Below are 22,222 nucleotides of genomic sequence, written 5' to 3'. Positions count from 1 at the left end.
TTAATCAAAATCTACATATGAAAAATTGGAATGTAAAATATTGTGGTTTGTTAATATTTGTAATTATTATGTTGATCTAACAACCATGAAGATGTTATTTTTAAGCATGTATTTTGTCATAAATTGAAACTTATATTTATGGTTTGGATGTCTTGTAGGATCATAAGAAACTAAATTAAATTAATTAAATGATTTTTTTTTCAGTAGTTTCACTTTGTTTTAAGACACTAACAGTTCATTTATGATAGACATAATCTTTAAATCTGTATGTTGGTTCAATTAGCAATTTGTGTCTTATTAATTGTGAAAAATGAGGTGCCTGTACTTTCCTGAATTCTATTCTTCATTGGGCTGCACTTTAAGTTTGAGAGCTAATTTAGATTAGTTAAGAAACTTTTAAATCTTCAGGCACAGAGATGAGAGTAAATAGAAAATAATTTTTTGTTGTATCAACAGCTATTATTGTTCTTATCACTGGTTTTTCATTTAAACCAGTTTTTCATTTAAGTCATGCATTTTGAATACTTTTATAATATCTATTTAGTTATTTTTTACAACTTAATGTTTTAGTATTTGTCATTGTCTGTTTTTTTCAGGAGTTTGAAGAATATAGTCTAATTAGAAAACATATACGTGCTTTTCATTGTGATCGTAAATTTATTTGTGCATATTGCGAAAAATTATTTCATACTCAGGATAAACTGAGGATGCATATGTTGAGGCAAGTTTATCTATTAATATTATTTCATAGTAACAATTTAAATTTAGAAGTGGCATAATTTTAAAAAAGTGTTGGGTAAAATTAACAAAAATAAAATGACACATAGCTCGTATTTGCCAAAAGAAATTGGACTTTAATTATCACACAAATAAACTGCTAATAGGCTAATATGAAAATCTACAATTTAACAAAGCCTGAAAACAAAAGAACTTAAAACACCTTTTTTTACAATCATAAACTTAAAAACATAACATTAATAAACATAGTGTAACTGGAAAACTGTTGTGTTACTGACATATTCAGTAATAATTAAAATTAGCAATGAACTTTAACTTAGAAAAATAAACTTATCATTGACTATCATAGACTTATCATAGACTAATTCTTATCATTGGCACTGGCCTTTTCTGATTTATGAACATCATCATACTTATCATTAAATAATTAAACTTGCATTTCTAGTTTGTTATAGAAAAAAGGCCACAATAATATTCCAATATAAAAAGAAAGTTAATTACAATATAATCAATTACATCCAAATTTCATGAGGTTAATATTATTCTGCATGTTTTATTCTTATAAACTAGGCATAAAGATAAACAAAAAAAATGTATTTAAATTTAAACAAACAACATAAAAGTTTTTGAAAAATATGTTATCTCTATAGTAAAAATTCACAACACAATTATCGGTGACACAACTAAATCGCATACAGAGCTTCTAAAAGCAAAATACATAATTCTGAATTTTCAACTTTTGGTGGTGCCATCTTTTAGTTACAAAATGCAATGAGACTGAACATAATCTCAGAAATTCATAAACAATACACAAAAATGTGACAACCACTGCACCGTTTTAATATTGTGCGTTAATGGAAGCTATGTATATATTAACGTGTTGAAGAACCATAATAAATCAGACAGACTTTATTTTCATTTTCATATGCACAATGTTAACATGAAAACATGAGCTCAATTTAACACCAGTACATAATTTTCTGCTATTTTGCATAACTATAAAAATTACATCATTACGTCAAATCAGTCAATAAAGTTTTAATTATTATTACTATTAATTATTGTTATCATCATTATAAAGATACGAATCATATGTGTAGACACTTTAAGGGGTAGGTACGCAAGAAAACAAACAACCACATATTTCATCTATTCCTAACTTGTTCTTGCACTGAAGAGCTTAAAAAATTCAAGAAAAACTTCATCAATATTTTTAAAATGTATAAGATTAACTGACTTTTAAACAAAAGACTTTTAATGAACAACCAGAATATTATTAATAATAGTTATCATTAATAACATATAAAATATGTCACACATGAAAAATAATAACACAACCTTTATCTAAGCCACATTTCATGACTACACTTGAATGAAGAAATGGTTTTTTAAGCCAATCTTGAATTTCAAATTCATAATGTACAATTAATTGAGTATTTCACTAATTTTACTAATAACATAACTGTTTAATATAATAAATAATGAATAATTTTAATTTGCCTTAATCACACATTATTTTGTAAAAAATGAACTCGTGAATTAAAGTACACATATATACATACAGTTTATCCTTGGTGTAATCTACAGTGGTGTATCAGAAAATACAGAGGTAACACTTTGTTACTAGAGATTGAATAATATGGAGCATCACAAATTTGTAATAACCAGTTTGGAAAGATCCTGCTTCGATAAATTCGGCTGGTTTGTAGTAACTGAACCACTTTCAACAGAGTACAACAAGACGATATGGCGACCGAGCTTTACCACACTAAAACGAGGAAGAAAACGTGACTTATTTTCAGTTACTAACTTCTGTAAGATTGAAATAAGTATAGGTCCAAATATTGATTGTGTAACACATAAAAACAACGTTTCTAGTACGAACACGTTTATGATTGCACAAAGGCGACGAATGCACAAAGGCAACGAATATAATCACACTATAGGAGAGAGAGAGAAAAATGTGGCCGAGACGCAGGTCCACACACCGTGGAAACTTTTCCTGCACTGAGAAAAAGGTGGCGTGGTGAGAAGTAGGGGAAGCGAACTAGGCAATGGACAGAAGAGTGTGTGTTAAAAACAAGAGATAGTGTGCAAGTATTAGTATGAGAACGATTAGAAAAACGTGTGGGAAAGAAATAGCAATAAATAATGCGTGATAGGAATACGCTGACACTAAGATGAGACATCAGTCAGTCAGACTAGAGCCGAGAGAGTCGATAATGAAAACAACAAGCCAAAACAACCTATTCTAAAAGTACACATATGACAAGCCCTATGAAAGAGCACAATAAATATACCAAGCCTGTAATAACTTGGACTCACCCATAACCTTGGATTTATTGGATTAAAAGCTACTTTACATTGGTGTAAACAAAAAGATGGAGACAAAATTTTATCATAAAGATTTTATTGTATCTTACAAACATCACTGTTTTTTTAGATGTACTTAAAAAATGCTATTAAATACGTTGAAACAAAGACAGCTATTTTTAAGCTATGCCATTGTTAAGATGTAGCATTATGTTTTTTGTTTCAGCAGAAATTCTTCTAAAAAATTTTTTATTATACATATTTTTTCCCTTGTAGATCATAGACAAATGTAGATCATGTTCCTTGTAGATCATATTGCTTTGGTAGTGATGATACAGATTTTGTATTGTTTTAGTTACATTATTGAAAACTCAATGCTGCTTTATTATATAGGTCAAGCTGAGCATTAAACTTTGAATTGCTATAATATTTTGTTAAGTTAAGGGGATGATTCAAAGGATTTGTTATTAACAGTTGATCTGTTGTGTTGTTAACAGACAACTCTTGTAGCATGATAAGACAAGTCTGTATCACCAACATTAGGTGTCTCCTACTTTGAAGCAGACTGACCAGTTTTATTGTTTTCTGTTATTCAGCATCTGACTGCTTTTCTCCATGTGATGTTTTAAATTTAATGTTATCCTTGATTTTCCAGTATGGCAATCAACCCGTCTCTCGCCTAATATTTAGGGTGTTCAGTCTTCTTTGTAAATTTCAACTTTCAGTTTTAGCATCAGCTCACTGACTCAAATTAACTGACCTAGATCTCTTTTAATAAGCAGATCTTTCTTTCCTTCGCTTTTGTATTTAGGTTGTTCGCAAATGCCCCATTCTCTGCCACTAACTTGTTAAGTTCTATTTTTCTTGAGGAGTAAGCATAGTTGTAAAATTTGGCACTATATTTCAGCTAGTTAGGGCTGACTGATGTTATTTGTCTTGTGCCTATTTTTATTTTGTTATTTTTAATTATGCTATTTTATTTATTTCTGATACAGGCATTCTGATCATCGAGAATTTCTCTGTGCCGATTGTGGAAAGCAGTTTAAGCGTAAAGATAAATTGAAAGAGCACATGAAACGTATGCATTCAACAGAACGTGAACTGAAATCACCTCCAAAACCTGCTAGACCTTCATCTGCCAAAAAATTTGTCCCAAAAGTGGTGGTGTGTACTTTCCAATCTTTATTACTAAATAGTTATCTAAAACATGTTCTCTATATTTTATTTTACCTATGTTTTTTAGATTTTATAGAAAAAAGTTTAATTCAGATTTTTTTCATACCCTTATAATATTTAAAAAAAAAATTATGATGACTTAATTGATTTCTGGAGCAACATGGGTCAGTAGTTATAATAGTTCATATAATAATGCATACATGAAGTATGTGTATTGAATTAATTGAACTTTATGTATGTTAATGGTACAATATGGTGCTTTTTCATGCACGTGATGGCTTCTAACTTCTGACTTTCTGACATCTGACTTATATTCCAAAAGTGATTGTGTGATCTTATTTTAACTATGTTTTCTAAATTTTATTGAAAAATCTTAATCATGTAATTCAACTACTGCAAATATCAACTTTCTATCTTGCTTGGTCTCAGTGAAATGATTACTCTGATATGTGAAGTTCTATATAGTCATTACCATATCCTTTGAGCAGTAAATAAATAAATGATCTAAACATTAATGTTCTATTTTCATTGTAAATCATTGACAAATATTTCTTTGGTAGTGATGATGAAGTATACTTTTTGTTGTAGTTGCATTTTACAAAACTGCTTTTTATATCCTTTTTCAAGTTGAGTATTACACTTCACTTGTTACCTAAATTACTTATAATTTTTCACTAATAAGGTGGGCATGATTCAAAAGATTTGTTGTAGTTTTTAGACATTTTTCAATGAATTTGGGAAATATGAGGTTTCAGTCGATGCACAAAACATTTCTGGATACAGGTTACCACCAATTGTGTCTTTAATAACAAATATAACACTTCGTACCATTGGACTCATTAACAATTATTTTTATTGACAAAAGTTCAGATGCTTCAGAAGTCTATATATTATTTCTCTGCTATTAAAAAAATGTTTCTTTTTATTTGCTGCTGTTAAGAGTATAACATATGAAAACATAATTATCAGACTCATCCAATATATTATTTAACTTGAATAGACTGATGTGATTACTTGGCAGATTATTTGTTAATAATATTAATTCTAGGGTATGCTACCTGTCTTTACCATAGAATGTGAAACCTCTCTTTATATGATAGAGAAAGAAGTTATTCTTTCACAACTTCTCATAATCAGACTGGCTTATCTAACATCCACAGTTTATTTATGCGTAATCTGATTTCACTCAACATATATAAATTTCATTATATATGTCATATGTCAGAGCGTGTATTATGATGATTTAGCTTTTATTATGATGATGGAAATAAATATGATGATTACTGGTAGAACTCGTTAAATCATCACATCAATAGAACTGATATGCTACTATCACTGTAAACATGATATAAATCACATATTGATGTTTCAAATGGAAACTTCATTCTTCCTGCAGCCTTAGTTTTACTGTTTTGGCATAAAAAGATTATTCCCTTGACTGATCAATTTCTTGATAATTTTTAAAAAATTTTAATATAGTATTATGTTATACTCTATACCACATAACTTTATACTTTTTTCTTTTGTTAAACAAAATATCCTAATTCACAATTATTATTTATTACTATACTTTGATATACATACTTTAAATATTTTTATTGATAGATACTACCTTGATAGAGAAAATCAATTTTTTTCATGTGTCAGACAGGAATTTCCAGGTATTGAATGAACTATTGAAGAAGTTTATATTGACTAGCTTTACAGACCAAGAGGTGTGCTATAAATGTTGGCATGTTTCTACATGCCTAAATTTCTAAACGTTGACTTAGTGGTAGATTTATTCTTTGAGCTTTCAGATACTGTAACATTTTGACTTCTCTTTTACTACTTCAGATTACTAAATTTTTACTTGTGTTACTTAACCACATTATTGCTACTTAATGTAGAGTATGGCATTCTAATAATTACAGATTCAATTAAATAAGGTCATTGTTTCTACAAGCACTATTAAAAGAAAAACACTTTAGTGATATGCCTCAAGATCCAAACTCCTAACATTTTATGTAATAAGATTTTTCTTTTTCAGGTGATAATATCTAGCTGGTTATCTTAATTTATAAAAAATATTTATTTTAAAGGATTTTTTCATAAATAAAATTGAAATACTTCACACCTGTATACACACATACATTATTGTTTAAAATTATCTGATTGTAAAATTAATGATTGACAGTTTCTAAATTTCTAATCTGGTTAGGATTTTGTTTACTTTGTATTATCAAGGTATCATATTAATTAATGTATTATTAGAAGTTAGATATTAAAATTGCTTTTTCTAATGCCTAACCTTTGCCGTACATCAATGATATTGCACCTTTTTTCTTTTATTAAGACCCAACAATCTTTCTTATCTCCTTCATATGTATATTTTATATTTGTACTAAATCAGTTTCACTTTTTATTTAAACGAATGAATAAATAATTGATAATAACTTTAATATCAAAATATTTATGTATGTGATTGTAAAGTAGTAATTTCTTTTTATAGGTCAGCACATCAGATTATGAAAAATTTATATTTAAGTGCCATACTTGCTTGCTTGGTTTTAAAAGACGTGGAATGCTAGTTAATCATTTAGCTAACAGGCATCCTGATATAACTCCAGAATCAGTACCAGAATTAAACCTTCCAATATTAAAAACAACTCGAGATTACTATTGCCAGTATTGTGAAAAGGTAAGTCATTGAAATAATTCTTGTTTTATTTATTATTACTTGAATATGCTAGAAGATATCGACAAAAGAATTGTGTAAAATAAATTACAGTAGGTCACATGATAGAAATTAGTTAATAAATAAAATTGATTCTGATTTCACATTAAATGCTTTTAATTTCAAATGCATTCATGAATCTCATTTTAAAATTCTATATTTAGAATTCTTTTTTCTTAATAAATTTTCAAAATATTTACTATATGTGTCACAATAAAGTTCAAAATGCCCACCTTCAGTATTGATGCAAATGTTTCTTCATGTGTTTAGTGTAACTTTCCTTAGAGTTGTTGCACTGCCGTTAAAAGACGTTGTCTTTGATATTTTCTTTCAGTTTATTTATCCAAAGTGTGCTGGTTCTTAAAAACAGTTTTTTTTTTTTTGAGATGGCCCCAAAAATAAAAACCTGGTAGCATATGATCAGGTGGGACTGTGCAGGTTGTAGTTCACTGAAAATTATCAAATTATTCATGTAATCACTACTTAGTGCACATTGGAAGTGTTGCACGTAGCACCATCTTACAGTAACCAGTAGTTTTGCTCTTAAATTTCAAGAAAGGCTATAAAATTTGTTATATCTTATTTTTAAATCTGAATAATGTTCTGCAGGTAATGTTTCTGTAAAAAAATGGGTTTAATCATTCTTGGATGTAAAATCACACACTGAACATCAACCATCCACTGCCTTTCATGGTGAAACTCTCAGAACTCTATACTCTGTTGTTTCTTTTTAATATAACCAGATAGATGAATCCGCGCTTAATCTGAATAAAAATAAAATATCGTCCAATACATACATACCATTTTGAATGAAAAGTTTGAACTATCTACATTATTGACGTCATGTGTTAAAGTCAGATTCTCCAAGTTCGTGCACTACTCAGAATTCAAAAAATTAAATCTGCTGCAAAATTTTCTATAATTTTATTTCTGTTTTGTATTAGTTACATAGAACCATTTCCCAAAATTAAAAAAAAGAAAAGAATTTAATACTCTATTTATCTTTGTTCATATATAAAAATATTAGTTTATATACATGCAAATATGCATTGAAATGTTTTTTTTTTTTTTATAATGATATAAATAATTTTAATCAGCCTTTCATCCGGAAGTTTGACCTAATCAAAACAATAGGCCTACTTTCTTAATATGAATAAGAAAGTAAAAAACATATTGAATACATTTCTTCACTAATATTTTGGTCTGCAAACTAATGCTGACATAAAATGAACCCCAAAATACAAAAATAAACATTGCAATGTAATATTATGCTACTGCATCATTATAATGGTGCTAAAAGGCAATAACTAATAACAATAACAATTGACTACAATAAAATAATGAATGTATTACCAATACTAAAAACAGTAAAGTTATGGACAAGAAAGAAAGCATACATTAAAAATCATTGAACTATTATGATAAAAAAATTAGGTGTGATTAAAATGTACATAAATAAAAAATGTAAAAGAAAAGTACATAACATTTTAACGTAGCAGGTTTTTAAAAACACTTTATCTTGAAAAGGTTCTCAGTAAAACCTCAGTTAGCTTATTATTTATTATTTTAAAATAAAAATCTTACCATTCATCTGCAACATAAGCTTGAATCTGCTCAATGTTTTGTAAGTTTTTCTTTTGTATGGGCACTTTCCCAACTGTGTAGGCTATTTCTTTTAGTATACTGACACAATGAAGATTTCTGTGTTTATGAAAGTTGAAAGTCTGTTTCTGCAATCCATCTATAAACTCATTTAGTACAATCTCTCTCTTTTCTTTTAACAGGATATTTAAAAGACATACCCTGAGGGTGTAAAAGATTGCTTCTGGTCTTTTGGTATCAATTTTCCATATGATTCATTAGAAAGACTATTTTTTTTTCTTTAAAGAAGTGGTTACCATATTTTGAAATCCATTATTTTTTCTATTCTTATTGCTTTGACTTTGAATGGAGGAGTATAGAATCTGCTATACTTAATTTTTTTTTTAGTAGTACCAAAATTTTGATCATTAGGAAGAAATGAGTGGCCTCTGATTGAGTACTAATGTTAATAATATCGAAACTTCCTACATTGCCATGCAATGTGGAAGCAGAACCTCATTGATGTGATATTTTTGTTCTGTCCAGTACACCAGTCACTGAACAGGTACAATCTTGTAATGTTATTTGAAACAGAATTATTTATTTATCAGAATACAGCACACCTCATTTGGTCCTTTTATTCAACTTCCTCCTGATAAATAAATAATTTAGACTGTTTTTAAGTTACAGATACCAAAGGAGTATGACCATAATTGCCTCAAATAGAAAACATCTTGCACTGGAATTCAGGTGGAAGTTACAGTTCAACTTCGACTTGCAACTTAAATTATACAACTTCAACTTAAAAGCTTAGCTAGTTTAAAAAATATATAAAAATAGGAAAAAACTAACTGTCACATAGACAATAGAAAATTGTAAACAGGGGGCAGACTGCTCTAGTGAGATTGGCAGTAGAAACAGCAGTTACTGACTCATGTTGATTCTGCACTCACTGCATTTTTATTCCTTTAACTGCTTACATAAGAGACATGACTGATGTTATTTCATTAAGTGCATTCATTAATGCACATATCTATAAATAACATTAATCCATCATAATCTGTTTTTTGAAAGTTTTTGACTAGTGTTGTTTCTGATCTTGCCCATTCACTTATAGAATGGATGACTTTATTCCTATAATTTAACAGTATTACATTTTATCATAAAAATTATGATTTTAATGAATTTTTTTTGATATGGAATGAAACTCTCTTTATAGACTAATTTATAGTAAATTTTATATATTGTATTAAGCTCAATATGGGATAAAATTTGGGACTTTGCCCAGGGCAAAGGTCCTCATTTGTTAACTACTTCTGTTTACCCTGATGGGTGTTTATATCTTTTTTTCCTTCTACTTTCCTTCCTTAGCCTCAATCCCTTCTTCTCTGTTGATTCTTTGGGTGTAGATCTTATCTTGTTATGTTCTCCTTGAAAAATAAGCAACACAATCTACTTAAAATATACAAGATGCTTGAACACAGCTAGTGCATAATTGGTGTTTAGGGACTTTGCCCCATGACTGCACAACAGTCTGTGGCTAATTATGTACTGGGTAATTCCAGGCCTATGATCCTTATTCCCCCCAAAAAAAATCCTAATCCCCACCACTTAACTATAGGTAATGTTAACCATAGATAATGTTATTTGTTTTGAATTCATAAACTTTTACAGATTTATAAGAGTAGTTCGAAAAGAAAAGCACACATATTGAAAAATCATCCTGGAGCTGAATTACCAATGAGCAATAGACAAAAGGTTTGCTTTTTTATTTATTTATTTATTTTTTTTTTCATAATGATAATTTTTCATTTTTTGTTCAATATGAATGATACAATACTAGCTCCTAGTTGTGAAACCCAGTTAATTGCTATTTTTTATCCATTTACAAACAAAATTTATCATAAAATTATGAAAACTCAAATACATTTTTAGATTTATTCTTGTAAATTTCAAACTAAAATTTTGATTACTGTGCTCTGACAGACAGTTTGAAATTATTAAAAGTTTTTATTCAGTCATTTAAAAAAAAAAAAATATAAAATAGATTATTTAGTTAATTTTTTGTACAATTATAAAGAAACTCACTGGTTTTTTCTGAAACTTTTTCCAAACATTAAAATTTCATGTTAACAGATTTAAAAAAAATGTTAGTTAAAAGGGGAGTTATAAAATAATTCTTTTATGTTATAAATCTAATTTATATAAAAAAAATCCCTGAAAGAACTTTACAAAAAGGCAATTAGTTATGACAGTAAATGTGTCTTAACTTAAATTTGTATTTGTATTTGTATTTTTATTTTTAGTACTGTGGCTGTAAATGTACTTCAAGCTTTATAATATCCATCAAATTACTGAGAGATAGTAGAAATTTAAAATTATTCCTTTTTTTAGCCACTTAAATTAACTTAATTTAAGTAAATTAAGTTATAAAATTGTGAAAAATTAATGTACTATAAAATAAGATAATAAAATGAATACTAGTTAGTAGAGAATAGGAGCTACTTGACATCAGTTAGTATTTGAGCATGGAATATTGGGAGTTCTCATGCTTTCATGCTGCAATTGCATTTGTGTAAAGCATTCACCAGCATATTGGTATAATCTTCATACAGATCTCAAGGTAACAGCCATAAAAATCGTGCTAGATATTATGAAACTAATGAAGTTATTACATTAAATAAGTTAGTTTAAAGTCTTTATTATGCAAAAAAATTTAAAAAGAATCTTTTAGACTACAAATGAAAACCATTGGATACATAAAGCAGTATGTTAGAAGTAAGAAAATATGAAACGTAGACAATCTTTTGAAGGTATACAATTTATGACAGTTGATAATAGGCAAACACATTTAAAAAAAAATTAGGCCTCATAATTATCGCTCTAAAAACTACAAGTAGGCTTTAGGATGTTTACAAAATATTATTTGAATGTAAACCATCTTTTATTTAATTAAAGTTCAAAGGGAAATTACCATGTGACATTACTACATGTAATAGAAAAATATTCTATTAAAGGCTAAACGTGACATAATTGAAAAATATTTTTACTGCCCTGAAGATTTGCTTTTTCTCTCCAGTCATAAATAAGTTTTGTAGTTATAGATTTAGGATTAGAGAATTGGATTAGGTTTAGGTTAAACCTGAAGTAGGTGTAACTTTGACTGATCGTTTACTCAGTTTTGTGTTTCCAGGAATGGTTAAACAAAAAAAAAAAAAAAATTGCTTAATTGAAAACTGAGTGCAGCTGTAAATTTTTATAGCTGATGGATGAAACTATTGCTTGATTTATTATTGTATTAAAAGCATTACTTTAAACCAAATATAAATTAAATTAAAAAAAAATTCATTGAAAGGCTTAAATCAAACAAAATTAAGTTTGAAAAATTTATGTTAAGGATTAAAAATGTGAGTACATGAAAACAAGTATAATACAGTAGAGAATATATATATCGTAGTTCACAGGCTACTTAAACAATAGTGCATCAAAAATTTGTGATGGCAAGTGCATTATTTATCACCACAAGCAGTTCCGTCTGTATGCATTAGGCTGGGCAAAGATGAAACTGAAGCAAATGGGCTGTGTATTGCTGCAGTTGCATGCAACAGAGTCCATGGTGAAACTCCATCTCTGTAAGTTTGTCCTGCATCTTCTGATGTCTGAGCCTGAATGCAGCGTATTCTCCAAGTTGTCCAGTCCTCTTTGTGCTCTGGGAGAAGTTTTTCACTGAGCGTTTTTCATTCTTTGAGATGTGCTCTTCTTGCAAGCCACAAAGTCTCACTTGCTTGAACAGGAACCTTGATGTTACTTGATGAAATTCCATCATAATAAAAAGAAAATAAACATAATATGTTATTTGATTATCTGATCCTATACAGAATACTGTATTATGTCTATAATGTCTGAAAAAGATATTGTGTACTGAAACAGCTGTTTTGATTTTTTTTAAATAAATTTTGTAAAAATCAAATAACATATTTAGTTTATTCTCTTTTTTAAATTTTTATGTTATTTACCTTAATATGTATACATATTTATAAAAACGGTGTTCAAGTTTTATTAAAATTTAATTTAGTTTTTTTTGTTTTTCTTTAGGGTGGAGTTCCAGATATATCTGGTTTGCCTAATCCTACATTTTCACAGACAGTGGGAAGTATTACAACTACCCCACATGGTTGTCAGTGGTGTCACAAACAGTATGCATCTAAAGCAAAGTTGCTACAGCATCAGCGGAAAAAGCATCTTAATTTACTTCCATCTTCACAACAGGTAAAGTCAATGATAATTTTACTTAGAATTGATCTTTTATTTTCTTGTTACTGGAATACAAATTGTTGATCCATTTGTTCTTTAATTTATTATCATTAATTTTTTATTTTAATTTTTTAAAAACTGATAATCCTCTGAAATTACTGTGTAATTACACCAGCCATTTTCTTGACTTATCAGGCAACATCTTTTTTGTGAAGAAACTTCACCTATACTGCATCTGTATGTGAAGGCTAAGTACAGTTATCATAATGTCAATAATGTAAGCTATTAACTTCTCCTAGTCCCTTCTGCATCTCATTTTTTCCTCTACTTCACTATCTTTTGAATTCATAATTTAATCTTTTTTTTTCAACAAATTATTTTCCATTGTAATAAAAAGAAACATTGCTTTCTTCGTCTATCTTGTGAATCTTTTTTAATTACTGTCAGCTTCCCTTTTTTTATTTGTCTTTTAAAATGATAAAACCATTTATTTTTTCTCTCAGATCTATACCATTAGATTAGTTTCACATTTTTATTATCTTATACTACTGATTTCCAAGGCAGTCCAGCCTTGTCTTATCAATTATAAGCCTGAGAAATTTTATTCCTTTATCTGGAACCTACACTGTTCTTTTTGTGTGACCACTCTTGCTTCAATCAGCACTGGGTAAAGTAATACTTATCCAGTAAGTTTTTACATTTAACTGTATGGCATCCCTCAGTAGTTTTGGTAAATCCAACACGGATGATATTCTTTTCTGTACTTCTTATCTCTTGCCCTAACCTGCCATCATCTATTGCCTATTTTTCCAACTTCATTTCGCTTGTCACCTGTCTTTGTTGGCTACAACTTTTAAAGTCCCAGTAATTTTTTTAATTTAATTATTTGGTAGTTAAAATGTTCAGTTTCACTGAAAAACTATCTCACCTGAGAATCAGTTTCATTAATAGTAGCATTGATTTTTTTTTTTTTTAAAGAAACCAGTTGTAAGGAAGAACAAATATTACTATGTAGTCAATCAGCGTGGTATAAATTTTCATTTGTAACATTGTTATAAAATTTAAACCATTAGAACATTTTGTTTATACTGCAATAAATTATTTATTATTATTTTTTAATAATTATTTCATATTTTTTGGTTAATTTGAAAAATTAATGATATTTTACTGTCTCTTTTATGATTCTACTAATATCAGATTTACTGTTTATGTGTTACAGCAACCTCGGCCTGGTAAAAGCGTAAATATTACATCAGAGAGTGATAGTGGAGCAACAGGAGTTACTGGAGCATCAGCTACAAACAATAAAGAGATAACATCCGTAATGGGGAACAGTGCAACTATTCCATCTCAACAAATTGTATCAAGTGCAAGTATGAAATCTGCTGTACAGCAGTCTTCTACATCTACAGCATTCACAGTTTGTACATTACCATCTGCAATTAATAATACTTGCACAACTATTAGTGATTCTGCCAATACACCTGTAAATACTGCTACAACATCTTCAAGTGCTTTACCTGTAACTTCTGCTGTACCTTCTACTGCAGCTACAAAAACTGCTGGTGCTGCTACAGTAGCTGCTTTACCACAAGGACAGCTGTTCACTATACATCCTTTGACAAATCAAGCTGTCATTACTGATAGTTATTTGTCTGGTAAGTTTGTGCATGTATGTGTGTGTGTGTGTGTGAGAGGTTAGTAAGTAAAGTAATGAGACTAGTTTAGAAAAACCTTTTATTTATAATCCAATTATACATGGACTCTCTTATCACCTTTGAAATAGTTCCCTTGGGAGGCCACATAACATAAATAACGGTTTTCCCACTTTTCATAGCAATGCTGAAACTCACAAACCGAAATATCCTTCAGATTGTCAGTTACATTTAAACATTTTTTTTTCCTGTCCATTTTTTTACTGTGTACTTTGAGGTGTTTATTTAAAAGTCTGGAACAGGAAAAGGACACGCAGAAACTATAGTCAGGTGAATTAGGTGATTGAGGAACTACAGGAATGTTTTTCTTTGCCAAAAAAAACTCATTAATTAATTAATTAATTAATTAACTCATTAATTGAGAGTGCAGCGTGACAAGGTGCATTGTCATGATGCAGCATTCTGTTGTCTTTGATGGCTGGTCTTATGCGGGCAACTTTTTCACAGTCTTTCAAGAATTTCTCAGTAAACATATTGATTTACAGTCTGTCCTGTAGGCAAAAACTCCTTATGGACAATGCCATTACTATCAAAGAAATAAATTAGCATAGTTTTGACTTTTGATTTGCTCATTTTTGCTTTTTTTGGGATGTGGTGAGTTTGAAGTGTGTCACTCCATGCTCTGTTGTTTTGTTTCTGGGTCGTACTCAAATATATTCAAGATTCATCACCAGTAATAACATTTAAAAAAAATCTGGATCAGTTTCAATTTGTCCTAGAAGATATTGGCACACTCCCACTCTGTTGTTTTTCTATTTAACAGTGAGGTTTTTTGGAACCAAATTTGCACAAACTTTTTTCATGTCCAATTCGTTTGTCAAAATTTGATGTACTGGTGGTATGGTTCAAATTAATTGTTCTGCAATCATTTTGACAGTGAATCGCTGTTCGTACCGTTTCAATTCTCTGATTTGCTCTACATTGTCGTCACTTTTTGACATTAATGATCTTCCAGAGCATGGATTGTTCGCAACTGATTCCTGGCCTTCTGAAAATGCTTTAAACCACCTAAAATCTTGGGCTCGTGACAGAGCATCATTTCTATACGCCCTTTTCAATTTTGAAAAAGTTTCAGTAGCATTCATACTGAGTTTAACACAAAACTTGATTGCACAACGTTGCTCATAATTAGTTTCACCCATTTGAATGAAAAATTTATTGAAAAAACAAAATAAAAATAAGAATGGCTAAGGGAGCATTTAACAGAAAGAAACAGCTATTATTTAGAAAGCAGAACTAAACTTAAAGAGATGATTTTTGTGTAGATGTGAAACATTGACATTAAGAAATAGAGAAAAAGAGAAGGCTGGAAGGCATTTGAAATGTGCGCATATTAAGAGAAAAAAATGAAAAATGAAGAGCGTTAACAAGGATAGAAGCTTAATCAGAATAAGAAAACTAACTGGGTGGGTCATATCATATGAGGTTTGATTAAAAGTGTAAAAGAATTAATAAAATCCAAAAAAATGGAAGCTGGAAAAGAGTAAAAATTATTGACAAAAATGAAAATGAACGGTATAAGGGTCTTAAAATTTTAATTTTTTTAGAGGAGATGGACACAGACATAATGCAAGTCTTTAGGGTGGATGGAGATAAAATATGAGGTGTGTTGAAAAAGTAGAGAATTTTTCTTTTTCTTTTTGAAAGAATTTTATTTATTCGTCTACATAAATGTTATCCCCTTCAAAATATTGATATTACATTAGATATTACACATTTATGCCAGTGCTTTTTCTAATCCTTGAAATACTTCTGGAATTCAATCTTTGGAATAGTGTTTAACTCTTTCAGCTATTCGCTTTTAATCTCATCAATGTATGTAAAACAATGTCCCTTTAAGGTTCTCTTTATTTTTTGGAATAGAAAAAGTCACATGGGGTCATGTCTGGCGAATATGGCAGCTGGGGTATCATTACAGTGTTGTTTTTCGCTAAAAATTGACTAACAAGCAATGAAGTGTGAGCAGGCGAATTTTCGTGGTGCAAAAGCCATTAATTGCTTTGGTACAAATCCAGGCATTTCTTTCGAATTGCTTCATGCAATCAGCATTGAACTTGTAGTTAATACTCCTTGTTGATTGTTTGACCTTGTGGCAAGAACTCATAATGCACTATGCCGTAAAAATCGAAGAACACAGTGAGCATAACCTTCACATTCGATCGTACTTGTTGAGCATTTTTCATCTTGGTGATCCAGAATGTCTCCACTGGGACGATTAAGCCTTAGTTTTGATATCATATCTGTAAACCCTTGTTTCATCATGTGTTATGATATGTTTCAGTAGTTCTGCATCATTATTGACTTCATTTAGCGACTCATGAGCAACTTTCATTCGCCGCTTTTTTGTTCTAAATTCAACAAATTTCACTGTCACATGTTTCATACCCAAAACATTCGAAAAAATTTCCTGGCATGAGCCAGTTGATATTCCAATATCATCAGCGACTCTTCTGATTGTGAATCAGCGATCATTCATTCATTTCTTTTACTTTTTCCACGTTTTCATCGGTTGTTGATGTGCTGGGGCATCTGGGATGCTTGCCATCTTCAACATCTTCACGACCTTCTTGGAAATGCTTATACCACTTGTAAACCCTTGCGTTACTCATAGCAGACTCACCAAAAGCAATATTGAAAATTTTTAAAATATTGCTACATTTTATTCCATTCTTATAGCAAAATTTAATACAAATTTTTTGATCCATTATTTATACAAATAAAAAATCACTGTTGTACCAAAACACGTGTTATCCTTTTGACACCTGACAACAGACTAAACATCCAATATGGCTAAAAATGTACAGATACTTTTCAGACATGTTTACCAATACAACAATGAACAAATCCTGAGAATTGGACTAATACAACTCGCAGAATTTCAAAATTCTCGTTACTTTTTGAACACACCTTGTATTAAAGCATGTATGTAATTTTCATTTAATAAATTTACAATCTTTTTCTTTTTTTGAAGGTTTTCAATGAAATAATTTTACTACAATTATAAATATTTATAGATAATTCTATTTTACAAATTAAAAATGTGCAGAATTTTTTCTTTTAATCATAGTGTAGAATTATTTATGTCCACATATATTTTTTATTATAAAAAAAATTGATAATTTGGGTCAGAGTTCCATGTATTATGACTGAATATGTTTTTATTATCAAATGTTGTAATTATTATTATTATTCTTATTTTATTTTTATTATTCTTTTCAGAATATGAAATAGCAACTGGTGATACTGATTTTACTGAAGGTGGAATTATTATTGATGCTGCTACTTTAAAACGAGAAATGAAGGTAAGCTTTACTGCACCAACTTTTTTAAATTTCATCACTGTTAAAATTTAGTGATATTCATAGTGTATAAATTAAAAATTTAATACTGCTATCTTGACATTTTAGTTAAAAGATTCAGTTAATTTAGTAACAGTCTAAAAAGTATGAATTTCTGATCGGTTTATGTTCAAAACCCAATCAGAAATTCAAATATTTTCAGCTTTTTTTATTTCTGAATTTATTTCAATAACCATTTAGCCCTTTCTCTATATTTTATTCATTAAAATTCAAAATTAGATTCTTAATATTAAGTAGTTTCATTTCTAATAAAAAAAATTAAATAAATAAAAATAAGTATATATCTTTAATTTTAAAGTCAATTTTTTATGATTTTGCATCGGGTATGTTTAATCAAATTTACAAATTTAGGGAAAAATGTTTCAGAAACTCGCCTATGGATTTCTTGACTCTATTTATGAAATTTTACATCTTCATTACTGATAATCAATTATTGTGTCAATATTTTTTTATGTAAACAGATTTAAGTTAATGTTATCTAAAATTATTTCCTTTAAAGATATTGGTTAAGGATACTGTATTATTGGCTAGAGAAATATTTTCTGTAGTTAGCTAGAAAACAATATACTTTTATTATTTTTATGTAATCATTTTACTATTTCAGTCGTACTTGAAAGCATTACACTTTATTTTAATGTGGTAGAATTCAAAACATGCAAATTGTTTTATTTACTTTAAATCTGTTAACAAAGATTATTTCTGCTTATGTACACTTCATCAGAATGTTGTAAAGGCACTTTTTTTATTGTGATGTGCATTTTGCCGACATCTGCAAGTTTTAAAATCATTCAAATATTATAAACAAAAGTTAATTGTTAATTAATTTACTATTGAAACAGAAGTCAGGATGACATTTGTCATTATCTATAACTTGAAAACAAATGGTTTCTGAATTTTATAAATTTATATTTATAAAAATATTTTTCATTATTTTAATCAGAGGAAAACCTAGGTTTAGCAGTTATCTTATGTGCCTCTACATATTTTTTTTTTATTCATTAATCCTTATGTATAGGTGTGTTGTTAGTCATGTGGCTTATCAATATCTCCACAGCAGTTAGTCTGATATTAAACATTCAGACGCTCAAAATGAATTTCTTGGATTATGACTCTAATGTTAAATAAAGGTTTACCAATGATTGTTTACTGTAAGAGACCTTAGAAAGATCCCAAATTTCTGGCCAACTTTTTATACAACTTATTCTGCATTATGTAACTTAAAATTTACGATGTTTGTTAAACACTAAGATGTCAAGATCTGGGCAGTAGTGTAAGTTGAAAACACCAAGCTGTAATGAAATACATGTTGGGTACTAGACATATACATATACATCTGATGAACTACATTATCTGATTAGAATGGATGTATAATATTTATTCAATCTAAAGATATATAACTACTTAATAATTCATGTGCTTTAAATGTGCTCTGTTGATGTGTTTTAATTTGATCAAGAGCTGTTCAACAAGTATCCAACAATATTTGTTTCTTAAAAAGTATTTGATTGTGACAGTAAAATTTGGTAGAGCACAGCACTGCACTAACACCTAGTGTGCATGCGTGTTTTTTGTAACCCCCTGGTATATGTTAGTTGTCCAGCAACCATTGTATGAGTTAATGTAACAGGTGCTTGATGCATTTTTGTTTTGTGCATAATGATTGAACACAGAACAATATTACTGCATAAATTTCTTCCAAAAGCTTGATAATACCCAGAGTAAAATAGTTTCTAAGAGTATACAGGCTATTGAGAGTGATGCTGTGAGATTTATACAAATTAAAGAATAATATAACTGTTTTCAAAAATGGCCGAACTTCAGTTGAGAGTTACCTCTCGCTAGGCTGTGGCAGAGTCAAAACCCAGTGTATAAGGTGTGGCTATTAAATAACGAGACTAATGCTGTAAAATATTTTATTTTAAATTTATACATATTTAGTTATCCCCTTCAATATACACCCCTCTTCTATCCCTAAAGCGCTCCATGCGAACTTTCCATTATTCGAAACAGTGCTGGAAATCTTCTTGTGTGAGCTCTTTCATGACGCATGCCGCTTTTTCTTTCACAGCTTCAATGGTCTGAAATCTTGTTCCTTCTAATGCAGATTTGGCCTTGGGGAAAGATAAAAGTCACATGGTGCAGGTTAGACGAGACGAATAAGGCCACAGTTCATGTTGTTTTTTTTTCACGAAGTTGAGCAAGGACCTTGGCTTGATTAAAATAAAGACAAGAATAGGTAACTGACAGTCAGATTGAATCAAATTACCAATTTTTTCAATATTATTATCCGTTTTTGACGTGGATAAACGTGTAAACATTCATTGCCTAATACTTTTTTTTTTAATAAAAGATAAATTTCAGTAGCGGTTTTTCCAAGTTTCATATGAAATTTCACGACAATTCTTTGTTCTATTAAAACATTTATAATTTTTTCAGCAAAACAAAAAAACAGATGTTATCCAAACGAAGGCCACAGCCAGACTAATATGTCTACAGAAACTGGAGTGGTAACAATTGAAAAAGAAGGCTTCATGTTACACAGCTGTCGGTCGTATGAATTTGGTGCATGCACAGTTCTTCTGAAATTTAACTGAAGTGAAATTTTTCTGTTTTGTCAGGCTTCTTTTCACCAGACAGCTTCTTTTGGTTTTTTCCTAAGCTGAAGATGTCCCTGAAAGGGTCTATATTTAACTACTGGGAGGATATAATGACATATGGAACGCACGGCAAGTAGAGATTGCAAAAACAGACTTGAAAAAATGTTTATAGCAATGAAAGTGGAAGGGCCGCTGGTAAAGTATGTAGGATGGAAAGATTTTTTTTTTTTTTTTTTTACAGCTTATAGTCGAATATTTATTGAACAGACCTTGTAAGATTTATGTAAATGTGAAATTTGAGGATTCTATTTTTGATTACATAAGTATTTATTTATAATAATGTACATTTATCATGCAAATGTAAGATTATATTGTGTTATATTTATTTTCAGAATGGTGTAAATGATAGCCTACAGGGAGAAGCAGCATTGCTGATGTCTGAACTCGGTTGTACATTGTCTGATATCCGTTCTTTGTCATCTCAAGATCAACAGTATTTAAAATTAATTCAAATGCCGGCCAGTATTGTCATCTCAGACGCATTAAATGATCCATTTTATACACCATATACAGCACGCTGACTACAACACAGTGATGTTATCAGTATTGGCTCTCTTTCTTGTTGAAAACCCGTGAAGCTCCATGAAACGGGCTTCTTAAACGGGATTAGTCAGGGAAATTTTTAATTGAATTTCCTTGGTGAAAATTGTTGTTTTTGGGGATTTGCTGTGGTTTGAAGCTTTTCATTGTAGTTGCTCTGGATGAAACCTTAGCAACATTCGATTTGTTGGTTCAGAATAACACAGTTGGGTTGTCTTAAAAAGAAATGATTTGAGATTTAATTTGCTGCTTAGGTATCGGTTGGTTATTTGATATAACGGGTTTGGTTATGGTTTTTGATAAGATTTGGATTTATCTGTTTGTTACAGAATCTGTTTCAGTTAGATCGATCGTTGTTATTGATGACATTGTTATTTGTTAAAGTTTTGTCATTTCTTGTTAATACAATATTGGCAAATAATTATTTGTTTGTTATATTTAAAATTATTTCGTTTTTAATATTTGGTATGATAGCTTTTTATTAACTTTAAAACCGTTGTTTGTTTGTTTGCTTGTTTGTATTATAGAACACTGGAATGCCCCTACTAATTTGTTTTAATGTAATTTGTTTTTAACAGTATAAATAATTTATTTTCGACATTGTAATTTTGAAATAGAAAGTTAATTAGCAATTCTGAATATTTAATCTAAAGGTTTTTTATTTTTTTCCTGTAGCTGCTTTATAAAAATTGTTTGGATATTTATTTTTTAAAATTATTATGCTTGTGACTTTAGGGTTTGTAATCTTTTTTTTTATTGTACAGATAATTAAAGCACAGTAAAAATTGATAGTTGATTGTAGAATTTTATTGCTACATGTAATCAATATTACAGTATAGGAAAACTTTTTCACTGTTAGATGTTTTTTTGTCTTATTACTATTTTAAGGAGGTAGATAGATAAAATAGATAAATAACATCTTTTATTGTCTTATTACAATTTTATTAGTATTTTTTTAATCGTAGTAATTAAATTTGTTTGATATTTTTCTGTATTAAAATCAATTAAAATATTTGAATAATTTATTAATGAACTGTGAAAATAATTTAGAAAAAAATTTAGATATTATTTTGTTTCAATTAGATGCTTGGATACTGTGTTACAAACATACTTTCTTTTAACATTTGAATTGTGTTTCTTGAAGAACCAGAAATCAAATAATTTATAAATGTT

At 29.2% G+C, this 22,222-nt stretch overlaps 1 protein-coding gene across 1 annotated transcript in view; it reads left to right on the top strand.

The window, feature by feature from the left end:
- Window positions 1–21,892, top strand: part of LOC142326303 (uncharacterized) — a 98,789-nt gene extending 76,897 nt beyond the window's left edge. Inside the window, exons 20-27 of the mRNA XM_075368686.1 lie at window positions 597–721; window positions 4,047–4,215; window positions 6,719–6,907; window positions 10,199–10,282; window positions 12,620–12,793; window positions 13,998–14,436; window positions 17,713–17,795; window positions 20,842–21,892. Of these exons, the coding sequence (XP_075224801.1) occupies window positions 597–721; window positions 4,047–4,215; window positions 6,719–6,907; window positions 10,199–10,282; window positions 12,620–12,793; window positions 13,998–14,436; window positions 17,713–17,795; window positions 20,842–21,030 (1,452 nt within the window). The 3' untranslated portion in view covers window positions 21,031–21,892. The remainder of the gene's footprint in view (window positions 1–596; window positions 722–4,046; window positions 4,216–6,718; window positions 6,908–10,198; window positions 10,283–12,619; window positions 12,794–13,997; window positions 14,437–17,712; window positions 17,796–20,841) is intronic.
- Window positions 21,893–22,222: the final 330 nt, after the last annotated feature.

The sequence above is a fragment of the Lycorma delicatula genome, chromosome 6 (assembly GCF_047948215.1).
Source record: "Lycorma delicatula isolate Av1 chromosome 6, ASM4794821v1, whole genome shotgun sequence".
Taxonomy (NCBI): Eukaryota; Metazoa; Arthropoda; class Insecta; order Hemiptera; family Fulgoridae; genus Lycorma; species Lycorma delicatula.
Note: the sequence above shows the minus strand (reverse complement) of the source record. Positions and strands in the feature narration are given on the sequence as shown.